We start from the raw sequence: 20,502 nt of genomic DNA on the forward strand, positions 1-20,502 counted from the left end.
TGTACATGTTAAAGAGAAAATCTGTGTCCAATAAATCTAGAGTAGTGGATCAACAGTACATTTATTCCACCAAATGTGTTTCCCTCATAGTTTTTTTTCCCTATTAGCCAAAGCAACTGTGCACACAAGAAAACAATTGCACAGCTTACGTGCCTCGACTAAACCATTCATTACCGTGTCTTCTTCTTCTTCTTCTTCAGCGTTCCAGAAATTACCGTGTCATTTCAGTCAAACTGTCTTTTCCATTTCCGGCACTTAACTTGGTTATCTGACACAGTTTTCGGATGAAAGATTTATTTTATAGGGAACAAGTGACCACCGCTCAAATAAGGGTACCCCAAAAATCGAAGTGACAAAAAACGTAAGTTACCTCTTAAAAAATCGACGAAAGTTCCTGTAGCCTGTCCTTGATTAAGCGAGGTCGACTCCGCGAAGTATGCTACGGACGGAGCTTTAGCACTGAGTTTTCTGTAAAAAGACTTCGCGTAGTCATCGCAATGTCACCCCCCGCGGGTTAGGGGGAAGAATTTACCCGATGCTCCCCCAGCATGTCGTAAGAGGCGACTAACGGATTCTGTTTCTCTTTTTACCCTTGTTAAGTGTTTCTTGTATAGAATATAGTCAATTTTTGTAAAGATTTTAGTCAAGCAGTATGTAAGAAATGTTAAGTCCTTTGTACTGGAAACTTGCATTCTCCCAGTAAGGTAATATATTGTACTACGTTGCAAGCCCCTGGAGCAAATTTTTGATTAGTGCTTTTGTGAACAAGAAACAATTGACATGTGGCTCTATCCCATCTCCCCCCTTTCCCCGTCGCGATATAACCCTTCGTGGTTGAAAACGACGTTAAACACCAAATAAAGAAAGAAAGAATCGCGATGTTGATTTCGGGCTCAATCAAGGACCACCTTAATAGGCACAACTTGGCATTTTTTCATACAGTGAGAAATTCAAGTAAATTAGCTATGCAGAATAGGTTGTTTTGTTTAGCATTATTCTCGTCCAATGCTATTCCTGCTGTTGCATGTGTCGATCGCATAAAAAGCGGTCGAAAACGGAAGGGTTTTGTATTAACTTAGCAATGACGTTGTGGACCGCTTTAAAACATTCAGGATTGTATGCCTACATACCAGACGTTCTTTGGGGATAGAAAAAAAGGTGCACAGTTTAGCAAGAAAACATTATATCAGATCAAAAGGAAGCGAAAAAAAAATGCACAGACGTCTTGAGTATTATTCACAAAGTAATGAAACGTTTTCTTCAGAAGATACTAAAAATAAAGAAAAATTGTAGTCCAAAAAGACCCAAATTCTGTGAAAAGAAAACCAGAATGAAAAGGCTAACCAGCTACCAGAAGAGCAACAACTATCAGGACCTTCATTTTGATGTAAAAACAGTTCCAGAGGCGAAGCCAAAAGCTTGCAAAGATTTGTTGTGTGCTGGCAAATCAACAATGACCGACCAGAGAAACTTTGGAACTTTTATACAGTCCTGCACGGGCTTTTAGTAACGGTACTTACCCTAAGGTCAGTTGTTGACCAACTGTGTAAATTGATCACAAACAAAAGGTGAAAGTACATTGTGACTGCATAATGAGGACTAATTGCGCAATTGATTAATAGTGCGTGGTCAGCGCGAATTATCATATGTCGTTGGGCTGATTTTCTGTTCCAAAACGGCTTAATTATTCACTGGCTGACCTTTCCCATTCCCCTGCCTGGGTTCCTCGGTTACCCCCTCCAGTTTTGTTGGAATGGGCAAGTTTGTGGGAGTGACAAAAAGTAGGAGGGGGTAGTTGCTTTTTTGTGTGGCTCGTTTGTTTGTCTTCATTGTTGTTGTTTTTTGTTTGTTTGTTTTTTTCCTTCGTCCTTTCTTTCTTCTTTTCTTTTCTTCTTTCTTTCCCTTTTTCTTTGTTTTCTTATTTCAATGTTTACTATATACCTTTTTGCTTTCTTTCTTTTTTTCTTCCCTTTTTTCTTTCTTTCTTTCCTTATTTGTTGTTTTCTTTCTTTCTTTCTTCTTTCTAGTTATACATACTAAAATCACAAATCAGCGACAAATCCTTATTAAGCTTTTTTTCAACCTAGGGTAGTTTACGTCAAGAAAATGTGTTTGATTTCGTACGAAAATTGTAAAACATGTTATTTGATCCATTTTGACATACCGCAAACAGCCTTTAGACCCAGAAGGCATTGAGGCATAAATGCTGAAATCAGGAGGCCAATGTGTAATCACATTTTTGACAAGATTTTTCAATGTTATTTTTGGCAAGGACTGTTCCCAAAGGAATGGGCCAAGGCAATTATTGTGCCAATGTATAAGAAATGGGGATAAACACATGGCAGACAATCATAGGGGTGTGTCCCTATCAAGTGTCATTGCGAAATGTTACACTTCAATTTTGAACCGAAGATTATATACATGGTTGGAATGTATGCAATAGTCCTGAAATGTTTAAGCAGGAAAGGTCATAAGTTATATGTTGCCTTTGTTGATTTTCGCAAGGCCTTTGATTCAGTCAACTATGAACAATTGTTGAATGCCATTAAAAAAAAGAAGGCATACACGGCAGGTTTTTCACTAGTTTGAAAGTTATGTATAGTTCCCTCGTATCCTGTGTAAGAGCAAATAGTGAATCTTTTCCTAATGGGGTTCGACAATGATACGTGTTAAGCCCTACATTGTTTTCTCTGTTCATCAATCAGTTGGCCTCACACATAACCGAGGTGGGTAAGCATGGTTTTCAGTTGTTACCTGGTTTGATGGAATTGTTCATTTTATTGTCTGCGGATGATTTTGTACTTTCGTCGAAATCCCCTATTGGTTTACAACACCAGCTTAATTGTTAGAAGGAATGTTGTGACAAATTGAAATTGACGGTGAATCAGGATAACACAAAAGTGATGGTTTTTAGAAAAGGTGGTTATTTAGCAAAAAACGAAAGATGGCAACATGATATAATTAATTTGAAAGTAGTAAATGAGTATTGTTGTTTGGATTTTAAATTTACTTCAATATTAAGTTTAAAACAGGGAACAGACCACCTTGTGGGCAAGAGTAAAAAGGCAGTGTTTCATTTGGTGGGCATATTTCAAAAGTTGAAAGAGACGACTGTCACTCCTTTTTTTCATGTAAAAGTTCAGTCTATCTTGTTGTATTCTTCAGAAATGTGGGGGTCTTCTTGGTTAGATACTATTGAGAAAGTACACCTCATGGCATGTAAACACTTTTTATAATTTCAAAATATCAACATCAATTTAAACTTCATTTAAAATACATGTTATATCCCAAACCTCTGTGGAAAGAAAAAACGAACGAAAATTCTTACCGGCCACCAGAAGCGCAACAACAATGAGGACTTTCATCTTGGCGTGAAGACAGTTCAGGTGCAAAGTCAGAAGCTTGAAAAGATCTCTTTCGTCTGCTGGCAAAGCAATGTTATCCAATTGGAGAAACCACGGGACTTTTATACAGTCTGGCGAGGGCTGTTAGCACCGGTATTTAACCTGGGGTTAATTGTAGCACAACTCAACTAGGTGCACAATGAAAGGAAATTGTGATTACTTAATAATGACTAATTACGTTGTTGAGTGGCAACTGTGGGTCAACGCCGATTAACTCATATCTACGATTTTTTTGAAGTGCCAAGCCTGATTAGTATTCGTTGATTATGTTTTCCATTTTTCACTCCCCTACCCCGTTCCCTCAGTTATCCCCTCGCCCCCCCCCCCCCCCCCCCCCCCCCGCTCCGTTTCATGGGGGCAAAAACGAAGGTGGGAGGCACAGTAATACTTACGTGGAGCTTTTTTACCCTTGTTCTTGATTTGTCTGTTATTAATCTCAGCGAACAAAATAAAATGATTAACTTTCACATCCATATTGCTTGCAAGGCGCGTAGAATTATATTAGGATTTGCGCCCCTTATTCTTATTCTTATTATTATTATTTAAGTTATTGAGACATCCCAGTGCACTAAGGGATTTATAGAGCAAATCGAGAAAATTCATTATTGAACGAAGCGCATAGCGCTGAGTTCAATAATTATTTTCGAGATTTGCTCTATAAATCCCTTAGTGCACTGGGATTGTTTCAATAACGATATTGTCGGTACCGCCAGAGAAAAAAGAAGATACAACACGCACATTTTGCTACGCGCATTTGAATAGGCATAACTGTGTGGTCAGGTCGTATAGAAGATCTACTTTTGTGTGGGCTGTCTCGTGTGTCGTGCTTTCATCACACGCAAACTCTTGTTTTAATTTCTGTTGGTAAATTCCAGTGTAGCGTTAAGCTAAACAGTGATGATCTTTCTCTCATTTGAACTCGGAGAAAGGACTGTGCTTTCAGTTATTTGCGGTTCAAAACCTTCATCGAGCTTCGACAGATTGACTGTGCAGAGTTGTGCCCCTTGCCAGGGTCGACGGAAAGCCCATTTTCAAAATAAACGTGGCATGTTTTTCGTGTGGTATCTTCCCTCATCGGGGAGTCTGGTACTAAATATGAACGGTAAGAATGCTCTGAACCCTACACGTATTATATCCCCATCGTTTTATCGTTCACATTTGCCTAACATGTTAATTTGCTGAGCGGGATTTATGTCGTCTGCTAGGCTATTGCACTGAGTCTCATTTCAAAAACAAAAATTGCTCGTCCCGTTGCACTGAGTCTGCACACATAAAGCAGGCTGGTAATAAGTCTTATAGTGGTAAGAACGTTCTAAACCCTACACGTTTTCGATTCCGATTGTTCTTGCCTTAAAATAAACGGAAAACATTCATTTACTGAACAGATGCAGTCGTATTTCAGTGTAGTCTGCAACGTGCTGATCTAGCTGCTACGTTATCGGAATAACACTTGTGTTATCTGTTAGCTGCTGGGAATTGTATACTAACTCATCATTTGGTAATGTGGATAATAAGGTACATGCCACCAACATGGCATAATTATGAGAGGAATCTTCGCAAGTCGAAACTGAAAAATTAGACACGGCGGGTTCTATTTTTAGATCAGTGCACCTGTGGGCGGCACAGGCGCATGCAATCTGTCAGAAAAAAACCACTTCTGCTTTAATTGAAAAGCAGGACATTTATGGTCATAATCATTGGTATTGTGGAGAATATAAGCTACATGTCATTAATTAATTCTGAGGATGAGAATACAGTCTCGCTTTGGCAAAGGGTGTAAGAATACTTACTTACTTACTTAGGCCATTATGAACCCCCGGGGGAGCATAGGCCATCGACGACAATTCTCCATCCGACACGGTCCTGGGCTGCCCTTTCGATCTGGCTCCAGGTCTTCCCCTGCCTGTTGATCTCTGCTTCAGTGTCTCGTCTCCAGCTGTTGCGCGGCCGGCCTCTCTTCCTTTTCCCTTGTGGATTCCACTTCAGGGCTTGCCTCGTGATACTGGATGTTGGCTTTCTCAGGGTGTGCCCTATCCAGCCCCATTTCCTCCGGAGAATTTGCTGCGCCGCTGGTTTCTGGTCAGCTCTCTGCCAAAGGTCTTCATTTCGGATTCTGTCCGTCCATCTGATGTTTAGGATGCGCCTCAAGCAGGTGTTGACAAAGATTTGGATCTTTCCCAGCATGGTCTCTGTTGTCCTCCATGTCTCACACCCATAGAGAAGAACAGACTTGACGTTTGAATTGAAGATCCGAAGCTTCGTCCTTTGGCTAATCTCCTTGGAACTCCAGATCTTCTTTAGCATGACAAAGGCTCCCCGTGCTTTCCCAATCCTTGCTTTGACGTCCCTGTCCGAGCCTCCTTGTCCGTCAATGATGCTCCCCAGGTAAACAAAGGACTCCACTTCCTTGATGGGCTCCCCATTGATCATCACCGGATTGTCGGCTATGGTGTTGGTCTTAATCAATTCGGTTTTCCTCTTGTTGATCTTGAGTCCTACACCGGCTGATATTGTCTCCAGGTGAGTAGTCTTGTCTTGCATTTGGGCATGGTTGTGGGAAAGGAGGGCAAGATCATCCGCAAAGTCGAGGTCTTCCAGTTGATCAAAGAGTGTCCATTGTATCCCATTTCTCCTGCCTGCTGTTGTGGTCTTCATGATCCAGTCGATAGCCAGAAGAAATAGGAATGGTGACAGTATACATCCTTGTCGTACCCCCGTTTTCACCTCAAAACTGTCGGATAGCTGGCCAGCATGTGCGACTCTACACTTCATATCCTGGTAGGTGCCCCGGATGAGGGAGATGAATTTCTCTGGAATGCCGTAGTGCCGCATGAGTTTCCACAGTGACTCTCTGTCCACGCTGTCGAAGGCTTTCTCATAATCAATGAAGTTGATGTATAGAGGAGACTTCCACTCCAGCGACTGCTCCACTATGATGCGTAAACTGGCAATCTGGTCAGGACAGGATCTGTTCTTCCTGAAACCCGCCTGTTCATCCCTGAGTTTGGTGTCAACTGCCTCCTTCATTCTATCCAAAAGGATTCGGTTGAGAACCTTCCCTGGCACGGACAGCAGCATGATCCCTCGGTAGTTTCCACAATCTCGAAGATCCCCTTTCTTTGGAATCTTGATGATGATGCCTTCTCTCCATTGAGGTGGCACCTCTTCCTCCTCCCAAATCTTGCCAAACAGACTGTGGAACAAACTAATAGATGTCTCCATGTCTGCTTTGATGGCTTCTGCCGGTATCTCATCTGGCCCCGACGCTTTTCCATTTTTTAGTGACATTATGGCTTTCTTGATTTCCTCCTTTGTGGGCTTGTCTGTGTTGATGGGCAGTTCTGTCTCTGCTGGTCTGATGTCCGGTGGTGCTGCAGGGGTGGGTCTGTTGTGTAAGAATACGCTCTGTGGAAAAGTTAGCGCACTCCAGGAGTGCGCTAACAGATTTAAGCGCATCGCCATTAGCCAATCAACTGGTTCACATCAGTCATGTGACACCAGTACTTACTGACAATTATTATTATTATTATTATCTTTCCTGCTTTTATGCGGTTGTAAACAGACAAAATTGGTTCTGTTCTGTTCACACACTACTTTCAGTCCACCTACCTGCAAGGGTCAAGTCCCAAGAAATATGTCTCTGTATTCCTATCTTATCACTCTGCTCCTGTGTTTTGTTCTTTCACATGCATTTTCCCTTCTTTTTTGACGGGTTTCTGGACAGCAAACTCTAAAACAAATTCTGTTCATCACAAAAGCAATCTTTGGAATTGACTGAGGTAGTCCGGAAGAATTCCTGCATCAACTTTCGTCACGTATTCGACGTCATCACTTCGCATAACTTATGTTATTCCCCACTCTGCTTCTTTCTCTCTGTAAAGGTGTAGGGCTAGTTATTTTTCGGTAACTTACCCAACAACCAAAATCACTTACCCAACAACGGGCCTGAATCCTCGATAGCTCACAGGTTGATGAGTTAGACTTTGAGGGAACTACTTTAGCGATTGAAAAGTTCCGAACGCTCCAATGAAACAAAATATACATCTCTAGACCAAACAATACAAACATACTGCATTTAAACTGTCAACTACAGGCTTGAACACATTAATCTCCATATAAAATCTATGAGTTTGGTTGTTTTCTAAATCCAAATCTAACGATCAGTGCAGAGAAACTCGCTTTAGATCTCTTATGAGTGCACGCAAACTCCCAAGGCAAGTAACTCTCGTACGACAAGAGTAGTTCCCCTTCCAAATTTTCTGAACTGAGTTGCTTGGACAAAAGACTGCAATCCGACGGTTAATTTTCGACAATATTTCATTTTATAAACAGATCACACGCAACCAAATGCACACATCGCATCAATTTAAAGAACATACAGCGGTTTCATACACTATTTTGCCCCAGAAAACGGAACTTCATACAGTTTTTGAGTCACTTGAGAAAATGTGACTCTATGTAATCGGTCAGTGTTAGTCTGTCCGGCCGGCCGTCCGGCCGGCCGTCCGGCCGGCCGTCCGTAGACACCACCTTAACGTTGGACTTTTCTCGGAAACTATCAAAGCGATCGGGCTCATATTTTGTTTAGTCGTGACCTCCAATGACCTCTACACTTTAACGATGGTTTCGTTGACCTTTGACCTTTTTCAAGGTCACAGGTCAGCGTCAAAGGAAAAATTAGACATTTTATATCTTTGACAAAGTTCATCGGATGTGATTGAAACTTTGTAGGATTATTCTTTACATCAAAGTATTTACATCTGTAGCCTTTTACGAACGTTATCAGAAAAACAAGGGAGATAACTAGCCTTTTCTGTTCGGCAACACACAACTTAACGTTGGGCTTTTCTCGGAAACTATAAAAGTGACCGGGCTCAAATTTTATGTGAACGTGACTCATTGTGTTGTGAATAGCAATTTCTTCCTGTCCATCTGATGCCTCATATAATATTCAGAACTGCGAAAGTGACTCGATCGAGCGTTTGCTCTTCTTGTTAACGTTGGAACTCGGGTGCAAAAGTTCGTCTCCTTGTCCCATTCGAAGAAAGAACATTTCCTAAGCGATACCAAAATATGAACAGAACACACATTATCTGCCTTTACCACCACAGCAGAATAACAACATAACTGTGTACTTGATTTTAGTCCAAAACAGGGAAACTGATAAGAAGTGTTAACAGAATTGATTGGTTTTCCCTGAACTATATACAACCGCGCATTATTCAATCGCCAGCGCAGGTAGACTGGTCGAGTGATTTGGATTTGATCAAACTTTTGCACAAAAACTCCTCTTTTCTTTGAATAACTGAACAAAGGAGGAATATTGTGGTTACATACCTCGTCTCAGTGATTATTAAAAATAATGGTCTCAGTTCGCGGTCATGAAAAAGCTCGCTGAATCTTGCATTTTTCATGATCCGCTAACTTCGACCATTACTTTTAATAATCACTGAGACTCGGCATGTAACCTCTACGTCTCAGTATTTCGTTGGCCTTCATATTAATTTCCTACTTGTAAAATGACTTTCAAAGCTAACCGAGACTAGTTGAGGTTGTATCAATGCGCCTCGCCAGCAGGTTGTTAATGGCTTTTTTTAGCGATTATTCAGCGACAATTAATGACCGGTAATTTTTAATGAGTTGGGGTATTCTGACCAATCACAGGATCTGTTTCATTAAAACGCCAACTTGATTGAATTACAATAATTATTAAACAACTATTCTGAAGGAATCAAAGATTAAACCAGCTGCATGTAGCCACATTTTCTCCGACTTTCACATCAAAACTGAGAATCCATGGATTTTCCGAGTAAATTGAAACTTCACTGTGGACAGTCAAGGTAATAGTTATGTGAACAATGTTTAGAGCACAAAGTCGAGGTTAAAGCCAGTCACTATCAATCCCATTATTTGATTTTTTCCCAACGATAACGAAAGCCCTTGTGGAAAATAGATCTAAAATGTGCGACCACTTTGAGTAAATCTACAGACTAAAATCAGGGCACACGTCTAGATCCAAACGAGCACTTGTCATCACTAGTCTTATTAGACACCATCAAGAGAAGATGTATTAGCAGTATAAGCTTAACATTCTTGATAGAAATACATCGTCATTGTCGCTGGCGGAACTATCTCCCAGACATCCTAGTTGAAGCTGTGAAATGATTATTTTTTGCTGTCAAATCCTCGTCCGAACTCATAGTGATAAGAACATGAGCGCAAGGGGAGAACTCAGCGCTGCGTCCTGCAATTGAATGGCGTCAAAGACACCTGGTACTGCATGAGGTATTCTCTTTTCCAAATTGGCAAGGTATAATGACATTCCTTCGAATTGTGTTCAGCGGAGCTCATTGTACTGGATCGATTGTCAGAAAGATGTTTTAATATCTCTATGTCATGCATGCGTGCTACAAGTACAGGGTGCCACCCCCCCCCCCCCCCCCCTCCCCACCCCCTTGTGCTCGTTCGAACAAAACTTCAGAATTCGGGGATCGACTATTATATACCTAGTTTCGAAGACCTTTTAGTAGAAATCAGGCTCAGGTCTTGGAAAGATTGTAGCGTGTGTGTGTGTGTGGTTTAAAAAAAATGTTTTTGTTGAAATGAAAAGCTGTAAGCTTTGAACATTGTTTAAGCCAGTAAAGGCACATGTGCGAGGGATTGTAGGTTTTCTCTTTATTTTGATTTTACCGAAGGAGTCAAATAAAAAGGCCCAATAAGCCATTTCATATTTTTATTTATTTATTTGTTTTTAATGTATTTATTAACAAACACGGGTTGCATCAGAGACCGAAGAGTACACACGGTCTCTAGTTGCATGTCCACAAATAAGGTTTACGGTTCAGGTTGGTATGCTTGCCTGAGAAAAATCAGTGCTGCCTTGGTCGATGGGTTTCCGCTAGCCAGGGACCCGGTCAATGTAAATAATGGCCCAGTTTGTTCCGATTCGATCAGCGAGGCCGAAAGATTCATTCAATGTTTCGACTTCGCTTTAAGCGAATTTTATTCTTTTTTTTTTTTTAATGATTGGTTGATTGGAAGGTTAGTTTGAGAGAAGAAAAAAAATTGTCCTTTCTTCTGTTTCATTTTGTAGACGATTGTAAAGCTCGGTCAAACAGAATTTGAATTTACGGTGACTGGTTTTCAAGACATGGTGCCATAATGTTTGTAACTGGTCATATGTATCGTTCTAGAAAGCATAAAGAGAGAGAAGTTCGGTAGGTTTAAACTTCTACTGCAATTAGCCAATCAGCATCCAATTAACAGTTCAATTATCATATAAATGGTGCAGTGCACTATGTAGTGCGGTGCCACATTTTCAACACATGTCACCACGAAATTAGTTCGGGGATCATGGGGTCAAATGCTGCTAGGGCGAACGCTCGAACTGCACAAAAATGTCGGGCATATTCAACTGCTTCGGTTCAGAAACTGAACTGGGTCGTTCTCACATATCGACGATTTTTGGAAATAACTCTGTCGCGTTGGTATGGGTTGTGGAAGAGTGAATGCCCTTGCTTTTTCTCTGACAGATACATTCACGCGTGCTCATGTCTACGTGTTTTCGACACACCCTTCGCTAGATTGGCCCCTCTAATGTTTGTCCGAGTAAAAGCAAGGGTATTCACTCTTTCACATCCCATACAAACTCGATAGAGTTATTTTCGGAATGCGTCCATTCTCTGTGTGTTAATGTAACAACTTCTTCAGAGTGTAAGTGTTTTTGCTCTTAGTCGAATTTGCCCGAAAGGACACAAAATGTTGGCCTTGTTCGACAGTTTACAGTATTCCTTTTTACATTTAGTCAAGTTATGACTAAATGTTTTAACATCGAGGGGGGAATCGAGACGAGGGTGGTGGTGTATGTGTGTGTGTGTGTGCGTACGTGTAGAGCGATTCAGATCAAACTACTGGACCGATCTTTATGAAATTTGACATGAGAGTTTCTGGGTATGATATCCCCATACGTTTTTTTCATTTTTTTGATAAATGTCTTTGGTGACGTCATATCCGGCTTTTCGGGAAAGTTGAGGCGGCACTGTCACGCCCTCATTTTTTAACCAAATTGGTTGAAATTTTGGTCAAGTAATGTTCGACGAAGCCCGGACTTCGGTATTGCATTTCAGCTTGGTGGCAATTTAATTAATGACTTTGGTCATTAAAAACCTGAAAAAAAAATTTTAACTTTTTTTTTTATACAACTATCCAAATTTACGTTCATCTTATTCTCCATCATTTTCTGATTCCAAAAACATATACATATGTTATATTTGGATTAAAAACAAGCTCTGAAAATTAAATATATAAAAATTATTATCAAATTTATTTTTTTGAAATCACTTTAAAAACACTTTCATCTTATTCCTTGTCGGTTCCTGATTCCAAAAACATATAGATATGATATGTTTGGATTCAAAACACGCTCAGAAAGTTAAAACGAAGAGAGGTACAGAAAAGCGTGCTATCCTTCTCAGCGCAATTACTACCCCGCTCTTCTTGTCAATTTCACTGCCTTCGCCATGAGCGGTGGACTGACGATGCTACGGTCTTGCTGAAACATTGCATTGCGTTCAGTTTCATTCTGTGAGTTCGACAGCTACTTGACTAAATGTTGTATTTTCGCCTTACGCGACTTGTTGTTACCTTTCCCCTCAGTGTAAAAAAGTTCGACAGCTGTGCCGAAAAGACGACAACGTTTTCGGCGGTTCTGTTGAAATACCATCTGTTCAAACACTATCTGGATTCCTAAAGAACGTTCTACCTGTCCTGTGTAAAGAGATGGATGTACATGATGTGTGTTGTGGCACAGTGTGCATGTGTGTGTGTGTGTGTGTGTGTGTGTGTGTGTGTGTGTGTGTGTGTGTGTGTGTGTGTGTGTGTGTGTGTGTGTGTTTAAGTTGAGATTTTCCCATGTTGATTGTACCTGACTTATTGTATCTGCATAGTATTGTCCTAAAATGGATGTTTGTGTATCTGAATATTATTGTCCATAAGTGGCTAATGTGTTCTTGTAAAGTTTACAGTCACATCATTTTGTTAGAATGTTCATGTATTTGATGTTCAAATAGTATGTTTTTATTCATAGTTAATATGTAAAGCGCGAAGGGCATGGATTCTTGTAGTTCGCGCTGTACAAGCTGTCAATATTAATTGTTATTATTATTAAATAGGTTTCGCTGTGTCCCCAATTGAAAACGTAAAACAAAAGACCTGCCAGGGTTGAAACAGAAGAAATGAGTGGAGACATCAAAATGGAAACGATGTTCAAAGAGATAAAAACTTCTCCCCTGCTCAAAGTCGAAAGCCATACTAAATTCAATTTGAAAACTTGAACGTTCAGAAAGTCCACCGCACGGTTTATTCACCAGGCACGCGCATTAAATCGTTCGTGTCAACGATTAAATTCGACTTTAAAGGGATGCTATTGATCTGACCGTTTTGAGGGAGTTTCTGGCAAATTTCCCAATTTGAAGAACCTGAGGAATCCACTATACCTTAATCTAGACCCACACGGTACGATTTTCTCGAAAAGGTACCACAAAAATAGTAATTAATTAAATCAAAGTGAGTGAATGAGCTTCTAGGCGCTGCTTCTCTCCGGTGCTGGAAACAACATTAGCCCAGAGACGGGCGGCGAGACGGGTTGCGCCCTCTATGACGCGACTACTACGTATCTCAGTAATAGTAACGCAGAATGTTATGGTATAACATCCGAAGCGATCTGAGGGCTTTTGTTCTTAGATACTATCCCATTCCTTGATGTAGCGTAGACAGTTGTCGGTTGCTGTTGTAGTCACTATGCATTAGCTGTACGTAATGTTAATGTGCGAGTCTATTTAATATGTTTCGTCTCCCTTAGGGTGTAGATATTTGTTGTTTGAAGTTGCGGCGTCTGTGGAAAAGTGCATGAAATGTCACACTCTAATCAAGAAGTGTTCCGATGTGAACACACTTTTTGCAACCAGTTGTGAACATTGTGTGAGACACTATTTAAATTCTACTTGAAAATGGAGCACACATTTGAGTGAAAACCATGTGTGCTACTTTGGCAAGTAGAATAATATACTATCTCACACAGTGTTCATAACTGGTTACAAAAAGTGAGTTGACAATGTAACACTTCTAGTTTAGAGTTCAATATGCGAGCGCGAGGATGTTTCGTATCGTCACGCTTAGGCATTTCTGTAGTGAAACTACAAGGGAAGCTACTGGAAGGGTATCTATCATGTGTTAGAGAATACAAACTTTCAGACCAACGGAAACCATTGCCACGGTAACGTAAGCAAAACTGCCGATCTCGTTTCTTGAGTTAGGCACATGTTCTTTATGATACCAGAAGACTTGTTTTGATAATGTGACGGTATGCAAAAGCTCTTTGTGGGTTGTTATGCAGTTTTGCTGATTGAAAATGTTGCTGTCAGCTCTTTATCTCACGTTCATCCCGTGGTAACAGCTCCAGATAGGCAATTTGCAACTTATAACTAAAATGTGATAGGCAGATTGTTCAGAAACCAAAGAAAGTTCTCAAAACATCAAAAAAGGACATAGGCAATTATCTTATTAGCGTGACGGTATGTTGCTCTGTTCTGGATGAAGACAGTTGCCGTGTCCTCGTGTGGCAACAGGGCAAAAGCATGGCGAACATCTCTGTTTGACAGTCTATGTAGTTTATCACATGTTTGACTCTGTTATTCAATGAAGCCTGGATAGCTCCTGTTTGGTGTGTGTTTATTTTTTTAGTTATTTTGTTTGTTTTTTACCTCCGTTTCATGCAGGCTGCTTCAACCCATACTTTTTTTGCCCTTTTTTTTATATAGGGGCAGGGAGCATCCTACTTCATTGGCCTTTATTTGTTTTATATCATCAACTCGAAAATTCTGTCATCATATATAAACTCTCCTATACACGTTTGGTGTTGTGACTTCGCAATAGTTCCAAGTAGTTGTCCGTTTGCAAGTCTCGTTAATGTAAAGCTCGGTTCTTGGATGTGTAGACTTGACCTTCGTTGTTTGTAGTTGTGGTGACTAAGCTAGTTTCATGTACTGTCAATATGAGAGTTTATTTAATATGTTCTATTCCTAGATGAAGACAGCTGTCGACAGCAGGTGCGGTTACTTTGCAATAGTTCCAAGGAAATGTTCGTTGCAAGACTGTTAAATATCTGTTCAAGGATGAAGTCTGGACATCTGTCGTTTGCAGCCGTGGTAACTATACAATAGTGCCCTGCAATGCCACCCCCCCCCCTCAATTCCACCACCCCAACCCCCCCCCCCCTCCACCACCCAACCCCCCACCCCCCCCCCCCCCTCAACTCCACCACCCCAACCCCCCCCCCCTCCACCACCCAACCCCCCCACCCCAATTATCTTTATCCGGTGAAAAAAGGCCCCGAAATTTAGGGTAGGTAGGTCAGGAATTCTTTTTTTTACTTCAGAAGTGACTTTTGTGTCTAAAAAGATTTGTCATTGTTCAGAATTCGTGCTAAAAGTTTCACCCAGACGTCAGAGTAAGGCAGCTTCCCTTCTGAAGTCTGCAACTTGTCTTTTGGAGTCTGCAAATCAAGTTTTTATTTTTTTAATTTGTTTTATCCATTTTTCTTTAAAAGGTGGAAAACGTCCTGGGGACTGGAGAAAAACTAGAGGCGGTCGGGCAACCGGTAACTGATTTTTTGTTTCGCCTACATTATTGTTTCCAGGGATGGCCAAATTGTCCGCCCGATCGCCAGGGGCGAGTAAACATTCCGCCGGGCTAGCAGAAACCGTCTGGCAACTCGCCCGGTTGGCCAGTGAACATTGTAGTCAAATGCAACACTTTTGCTTGTTATATCGAGTTTCAAAGCCATAGAAACACTGCAGATGCAGCAACTGTGGTATATGTATCGAGCCAGCGAACTCGCCCGGCTGACGAGTACAAATTGTGAGATTTGGCCATCCCAGGTTTCACTGTCTTTTTAACACTCGATTTTTGTCAATGTAAACAGGTGTCGTTTGCGCGTGGGTAAGTTAGCGACAAATGGTTTTTTTTATGTAACTAGGACCCCTTTCATCCCTCGTTTCCATGTTATGTTCACAATGAACGCAATTAACGGCTTAATGTCGATAATGCAATAATTCGTCTCCTTCTATGACATTTTCACACATTGATTATTCACTGCTGAGCCTGGCAAGTGTTAATGCGGTGTTTAGGCGTGAACAATAATTTAACGAAAGGGAAATGAGTTTAATGTATTCATACTTTCACCCAGTCCATGCGGGGGAGGTTGGTTTTTACGCGGTAAGTGTAGCGTTATTCATGTCTGTAACAGTATGGTAAGGAACTACTCTACATGCATGTATGTGTGTGCACGAGCGCCCTCACGCGTGTGTGTGTGTGTGTGTCCGTGTGTGTGTGTGCGTGTTTTATACATGCGTGTGTGTGTGTGTGTGTGTGTGTGTGTGTGTGTGTGTGTGTGTGTGTGTGTGTGTGTGTGGGTGTGTGTGTGTGTGTGAGTGTTGTATACATGTGTTTTATACGTGTGTGTGTGTGTGTGTGTGTGTGTTTTATACATGCGTGTGTGCGAGCGTGCGTATGTATGTGTGTGTATGTGCGGGGAGGGGTGTTTGTGTATGTGAGCGTGTGTGTGTGTATGTGCGAGTGAGAGAGAGAGCGTGTTTGTGTGTGTGTGTGTGTGTGTGTGTGTGTGTGTGTTTGATACGTTATTCACGGTGTGCGTGCGTGCATTTGTGTGCGTGCATGTGTTTGTGTGCGGGGAGGTGTGTGTGTGTGCGTTTTAAAAGTGCGTGTGTGCTTTTGTGTTAGTGCGGGGAGGGTGTGTGTGTGTGTGAATGTGTATGTTCGCATGTGTGTGTCGATATAATTGTCTGTCTGTTTCTACGTATATATGTATTTTTGTATGTGACAAAGAGATGAAGATACGTGAATATCTAAACGTTGTTTTCATCTGACGTCTAGGAATAGAATGCTTACAAACTCGAGGTCAAAATATCATTTTTATTCCAGTATATACAACACACCCATTAATTAACATACACTGACTATAGGTCAACAAATCCTAAACTAGCACTGTCTCTGAAAAAAAGATTAGCCTGAGCAAATTAAATATGCAGCAAACATTTTCTTTTGACAACAAAAATCGACCAAAGACAAAAAGGTGCCAAAAATATTCTGGCAGTCAAAGCATGGTGTACAAAAATTTACAAAGCACAAACGATACACCTCACTGTTCATAAGTGAAATATTAGCGTAAAGTAAAATATTAAGTTTCTTGCAGGAGAGATTCTATTCAGCAGGTAGATACAAATATAAAAGAAAGTTCACATTTGACAGAAAACCTTTGGGTTTTCTCAATTTTTTGTTTTAAATGGATGTCTCCTTTTGTTTATTTCAAAATCAGTGACTGGTGATGAAACTTGTTAAATACGAAATTACCCGGGATTTAGTGAGGTACAAAATATCATGTTACTGTCTCAGTGCGCATGTTTTCATGTGAACGCGAGCATGTAAGCTCGAGAATTGGTTTAATTTATTTATTTTAAAATTATTTATTCATTAATTGTTTTGTATGTGTGTGTCTGTTTTTCTTGTTTTTTATTGATTGTTTGTTCGCCTGCTCGTTTAATTCTTTGTATATCAAAACTCACCACAACTCGTCATAGACGCCATACAATACGATGCTCCATGCATCTCTTGCCGTCCCTATATTTTCTTATTTTAAAAACAAGGTAAATCCTGAAGCCAACAGAGTGTCCCAGAAAAGAAGTTGAAAATCTACACTGTTGTATTACGCCAGCTTCATTGTAATCATCTGGGAGTTTTGCGTGATGTTCAATTTGCCTTGAAATTCAGAAAGCTTTTATGTACCCATCATCATCATCATCATGCACATCTGAAACGAAAGAAAGAAAGAACTTGCACGAAAGTCACAATCTCTACCCTCTATCTTTGTCAAATAAATGTTCATCATTATCATCATCATCTCTCTGTTTTTCTGTCTCTCTGTCTGTCTCTTTGTCTTTATTCCTGTCTCTGTCTGTCTGTCTGTCTGTCTCTTTTTCTCTCCCTCTCTCAGACACACACACACACACACACACACACATACACACACAAACACACATACACACACAAACGCACATACCATACTCACACACAAACACTCACGCACAATCACATGTTCGCACACGCACACACACACACACACACACACACACACACACACACACACACACACACACACACACACACACACACACACACACACACACTCCGGGACCTGAACACGAACAAACTCTGTCTGTCTATCTGTCTGTCTGTCTGTCTGTCTCTCTCTCTCTATCTCTCCCCCTCTCTCTTTCTCTCTCTCTCTCTCACACACACACACACATGCACACACACACACACACACACACACACACACACATACACACACACACACTCCGGCACCTGAACACGAACAAACTCTGTCTGTCTGTCTGTCTGTCTGTCTCTCTCTCTTTCTCTCTCTCTCTCTCTCTCTCTCTCTCTCTCTCTCTCTCTCTCTCACACACACACACACACACACACACACACACACACACACACACACAAACACACACATACACACGCGCGCGCACGTGCGCGAGAAGTACCCACCATGCCACATTGTTGTTGGGATTGTCTGCGTTGTGGTTGTTGCATCCTAGGCGGCTGAACCGGGGCGAAGTTGTTCTGAAAGACCACAAATGTATTATTAACACAAGTTCATATGGAAGGTCGCGGGTTCGAATCCCGGCCGCGCCTGGTGGATAAGAGGTAAAGTTTTTCCAATCTCCCTGGCCAACGTATGTATAGACCTGCTGTGCAACAGTCAACGGAGCTTACTTCGGGGCAAAATCAAACAAACACAAATACTTTTTGTTTGAGGAATAAATCAAAACGGTTGAAAGCTGTAGGCCTACTCTATTCTTCTTCTTCTTCTTCTGCATTCGTGGGCTGAAACTCCCACGTACACTCGTGGTTTTTTTGCACGAGTGGAATTTTACGTGTATGACCGTTTTTTACCCCGCCATTTAGGCAGCCATACGCCGTTTTCGGAGGAAGCATGCTGGGTATTTTCGTGTTTCTATAACCCACCGAACTCTGACATGGATTACAGGATCTTTTTCGTGCGCACTTGGTCTTGTGCTTGCGTGTACACACGGGGGTGTTCGGACACCGAGGAGAGTCTGCACACAAAGTTGACTCTGAGAAATAAATCTCTCGCCGAACGTGGGGACGAACTCACGCTGACAGCGGCCAACTGGATACAAATCCAGCGCGCTACCGACTGAGCTACATCCCCGCCCACTGTACTCTATAAAAACGCTTACATTCCATCTGGCTCCGCGACTTAACGTTCAATGTCGTGAGTAGGGGGCATGTAGTAGGTAGTGGTCTGCGTCCGTTTGTTCGGCCGGAATAGGACCACTACTGGACACCTGTCTGCCTGACTGTCTGTCTGTCTCTGTCTCTCACTCTCTGTCTCATTCTTTCCCCTCACCCCCCTCTCTCTCTCCCCTCTTTCTCTCGTCCCCCTCACCCTCTTTCTCTCTCTCTCTCTCTCTCTCTCTCTCTCTCTCTCTCTCTCTCTCTCTCTCTCTCTCTCTCTCTCTCTCTCTCTCTCTCTCTCTCTCTCTCTCTCTCTCTCTCTCTCTCTCTCTCTCTCTCTCTCCCTCTTGCTTGTTTTCAAGTATCCTCTGTACAGATTAAAAGTACATGCTTGAAGAATAAGCTACGCCTGCGTTCTATCTCTTCCCCCTTCTTCGCCACTCCCTGCCGCCACTCCCTCCCCCCCCCCCCCCTCCCTGTCCCTACCCATTCTCTCATAAGGTTAAAAAGGTAACGGTCATAATTATGCGCCAAATATTTGCGGTACTTCTCGAACAAAGCGTACGAGTCCACCTGTCAGTTACCAACATTGAACTTTTCCGAAAATTAATCCACTTAGCTTTCAGTTGTTGGTGGTGACTTTTGATTTGTCCTTACACACATCATGAAGTAATAATTATAATCGGACTAATTAGAGCAATTGCTATTAAATAATCGTTACCCCTTGCGGCGGTAAATTGTCGACACTTACACTCATGAAGTGATTAATGACTTGTCAGCATGTTTACATTTTGGGGTGTTAGAACTAGGAGCACGTTAACGAGAGAAAAGGGCGAGGGGGGTAGTAGGGGCTTGGACCGCGGGAGTGGGGGGGGGGGGGGGTGAAGCTTGGGGGCGTGGTTTGGGAAAGGTACCTAACGGGGGATGGAAGGGCCGCAGGGTAGAAGAGTAATGTAGAGGTGGGTAGGTAGGGGGATGAAGGGAGTAGGGTAGGGGGGGGGGGGTAGCTGAGGAGTGTTGGTTGGAATGGGGGTCGGAGGGAGGGGCGTAATTTGTTTAAATGAATTGACCAAAACACATTTGCATCAGGTGCAGGGGAGGAGAAGGTTCCCTGCCAGACGATTTGCGTTCTCCGACTGTGTGTGCGTGCGTGTGTGTGTGTGTGTGTGTGTGTGTGTGTGTGTGTGTGTGTGTGTGTGTGTGTGTGTGTGTGTGTGTGTGTGTGTGAGAGAGAGTGTATGTGTGAGTTTGTGTATGTGTGTGTCTGTGTGTTTGTGTGTGTGTATCTGTGCCTGTGTATGTGCGAGTGTATGTGTTCGTGTGTGTGTGTGTCTGTATGTCTGGGTGTCTGTGACGGTGTGGGCGTGCGCACCAACATCCTTACTCTATGTTTTTGTTCTGACAAATATCGAGTAAAGCAGAATCGTTTCAATACGACTCTTAGCAGAAGAAATCCGAGTATGATATTCGTGCCATAATTTATCACCACAGATCTAGCGTAAAAGCACACATAACGTTGCAACATAGAGGGTTTCAAATGAGCCTGTGGCCTACTTACCCTGGGGTTTGGAGACGGGAATCCTCGGTTGAACATGTTCTGAAACCACAGGTTAAAAAAATTACAGAGGTATGTCACACGGACTTAGAGGCACACTCCGTCTCGTGAAAAACATTCACCTCGACTTCTCAGATCTGGTCAGGCGCTTACATGGGAAAAGACCATCCCTCCATTTGGTCACATGCCAGAAATAAACAG

At 41.9% G+C, this 20,502-nt stretch overlaps 1 protein-coding gene across 1 annotated transcript in view; it reads right to left on the reverse strand.

The window, feature by feature from the left end:
• Positions 1-16,380: 16,380 nt before the first annotated feature.
• The window catches only part of LOC138961789 (probable serine/threonine-protein kinase DDB_G0272282), a 35,264-nt gene continuing 31,142 nt past the window's right edge, over positions 16,381-20,502 (reverse strand). Inside the window, exons 9-11 of the mRNA XM_070333465.1 lie at positions 20,305-20,343; positions 18,033-18,107; positions 16,381-17,289 (exon numbers count right to left, since the gene is read on the reverse strand). Of these exons, the coding sequence (XP_070189566.1) occupies positions 17,257-17,289; positions 18,033-18,107; positions 20,305-20,343 (147 nt within the window). The 3' untranslated portion in view covers positions 16,381-17,256. The remainder of the gene's footprint in view (positions 17,290-18,032; positions 18,108-20,304; positions 20,344-20,502) is intronic.

This window comes from Littorina saxatilis, linkage group LG3 (assembly GCF_037325665.1).
Source record: "Littorina saxatilis isolate snail1 linkage group LG3, US_GU_Lsax_2.0, whole genome shotgun sequence".
Classification (NCBI taxonomy): Eukaryota; Metazoa; Mollusca; class Gastropoda; order Littorinimorpha; family Littorinidae; genus Littorina; species Littorina saxatilis.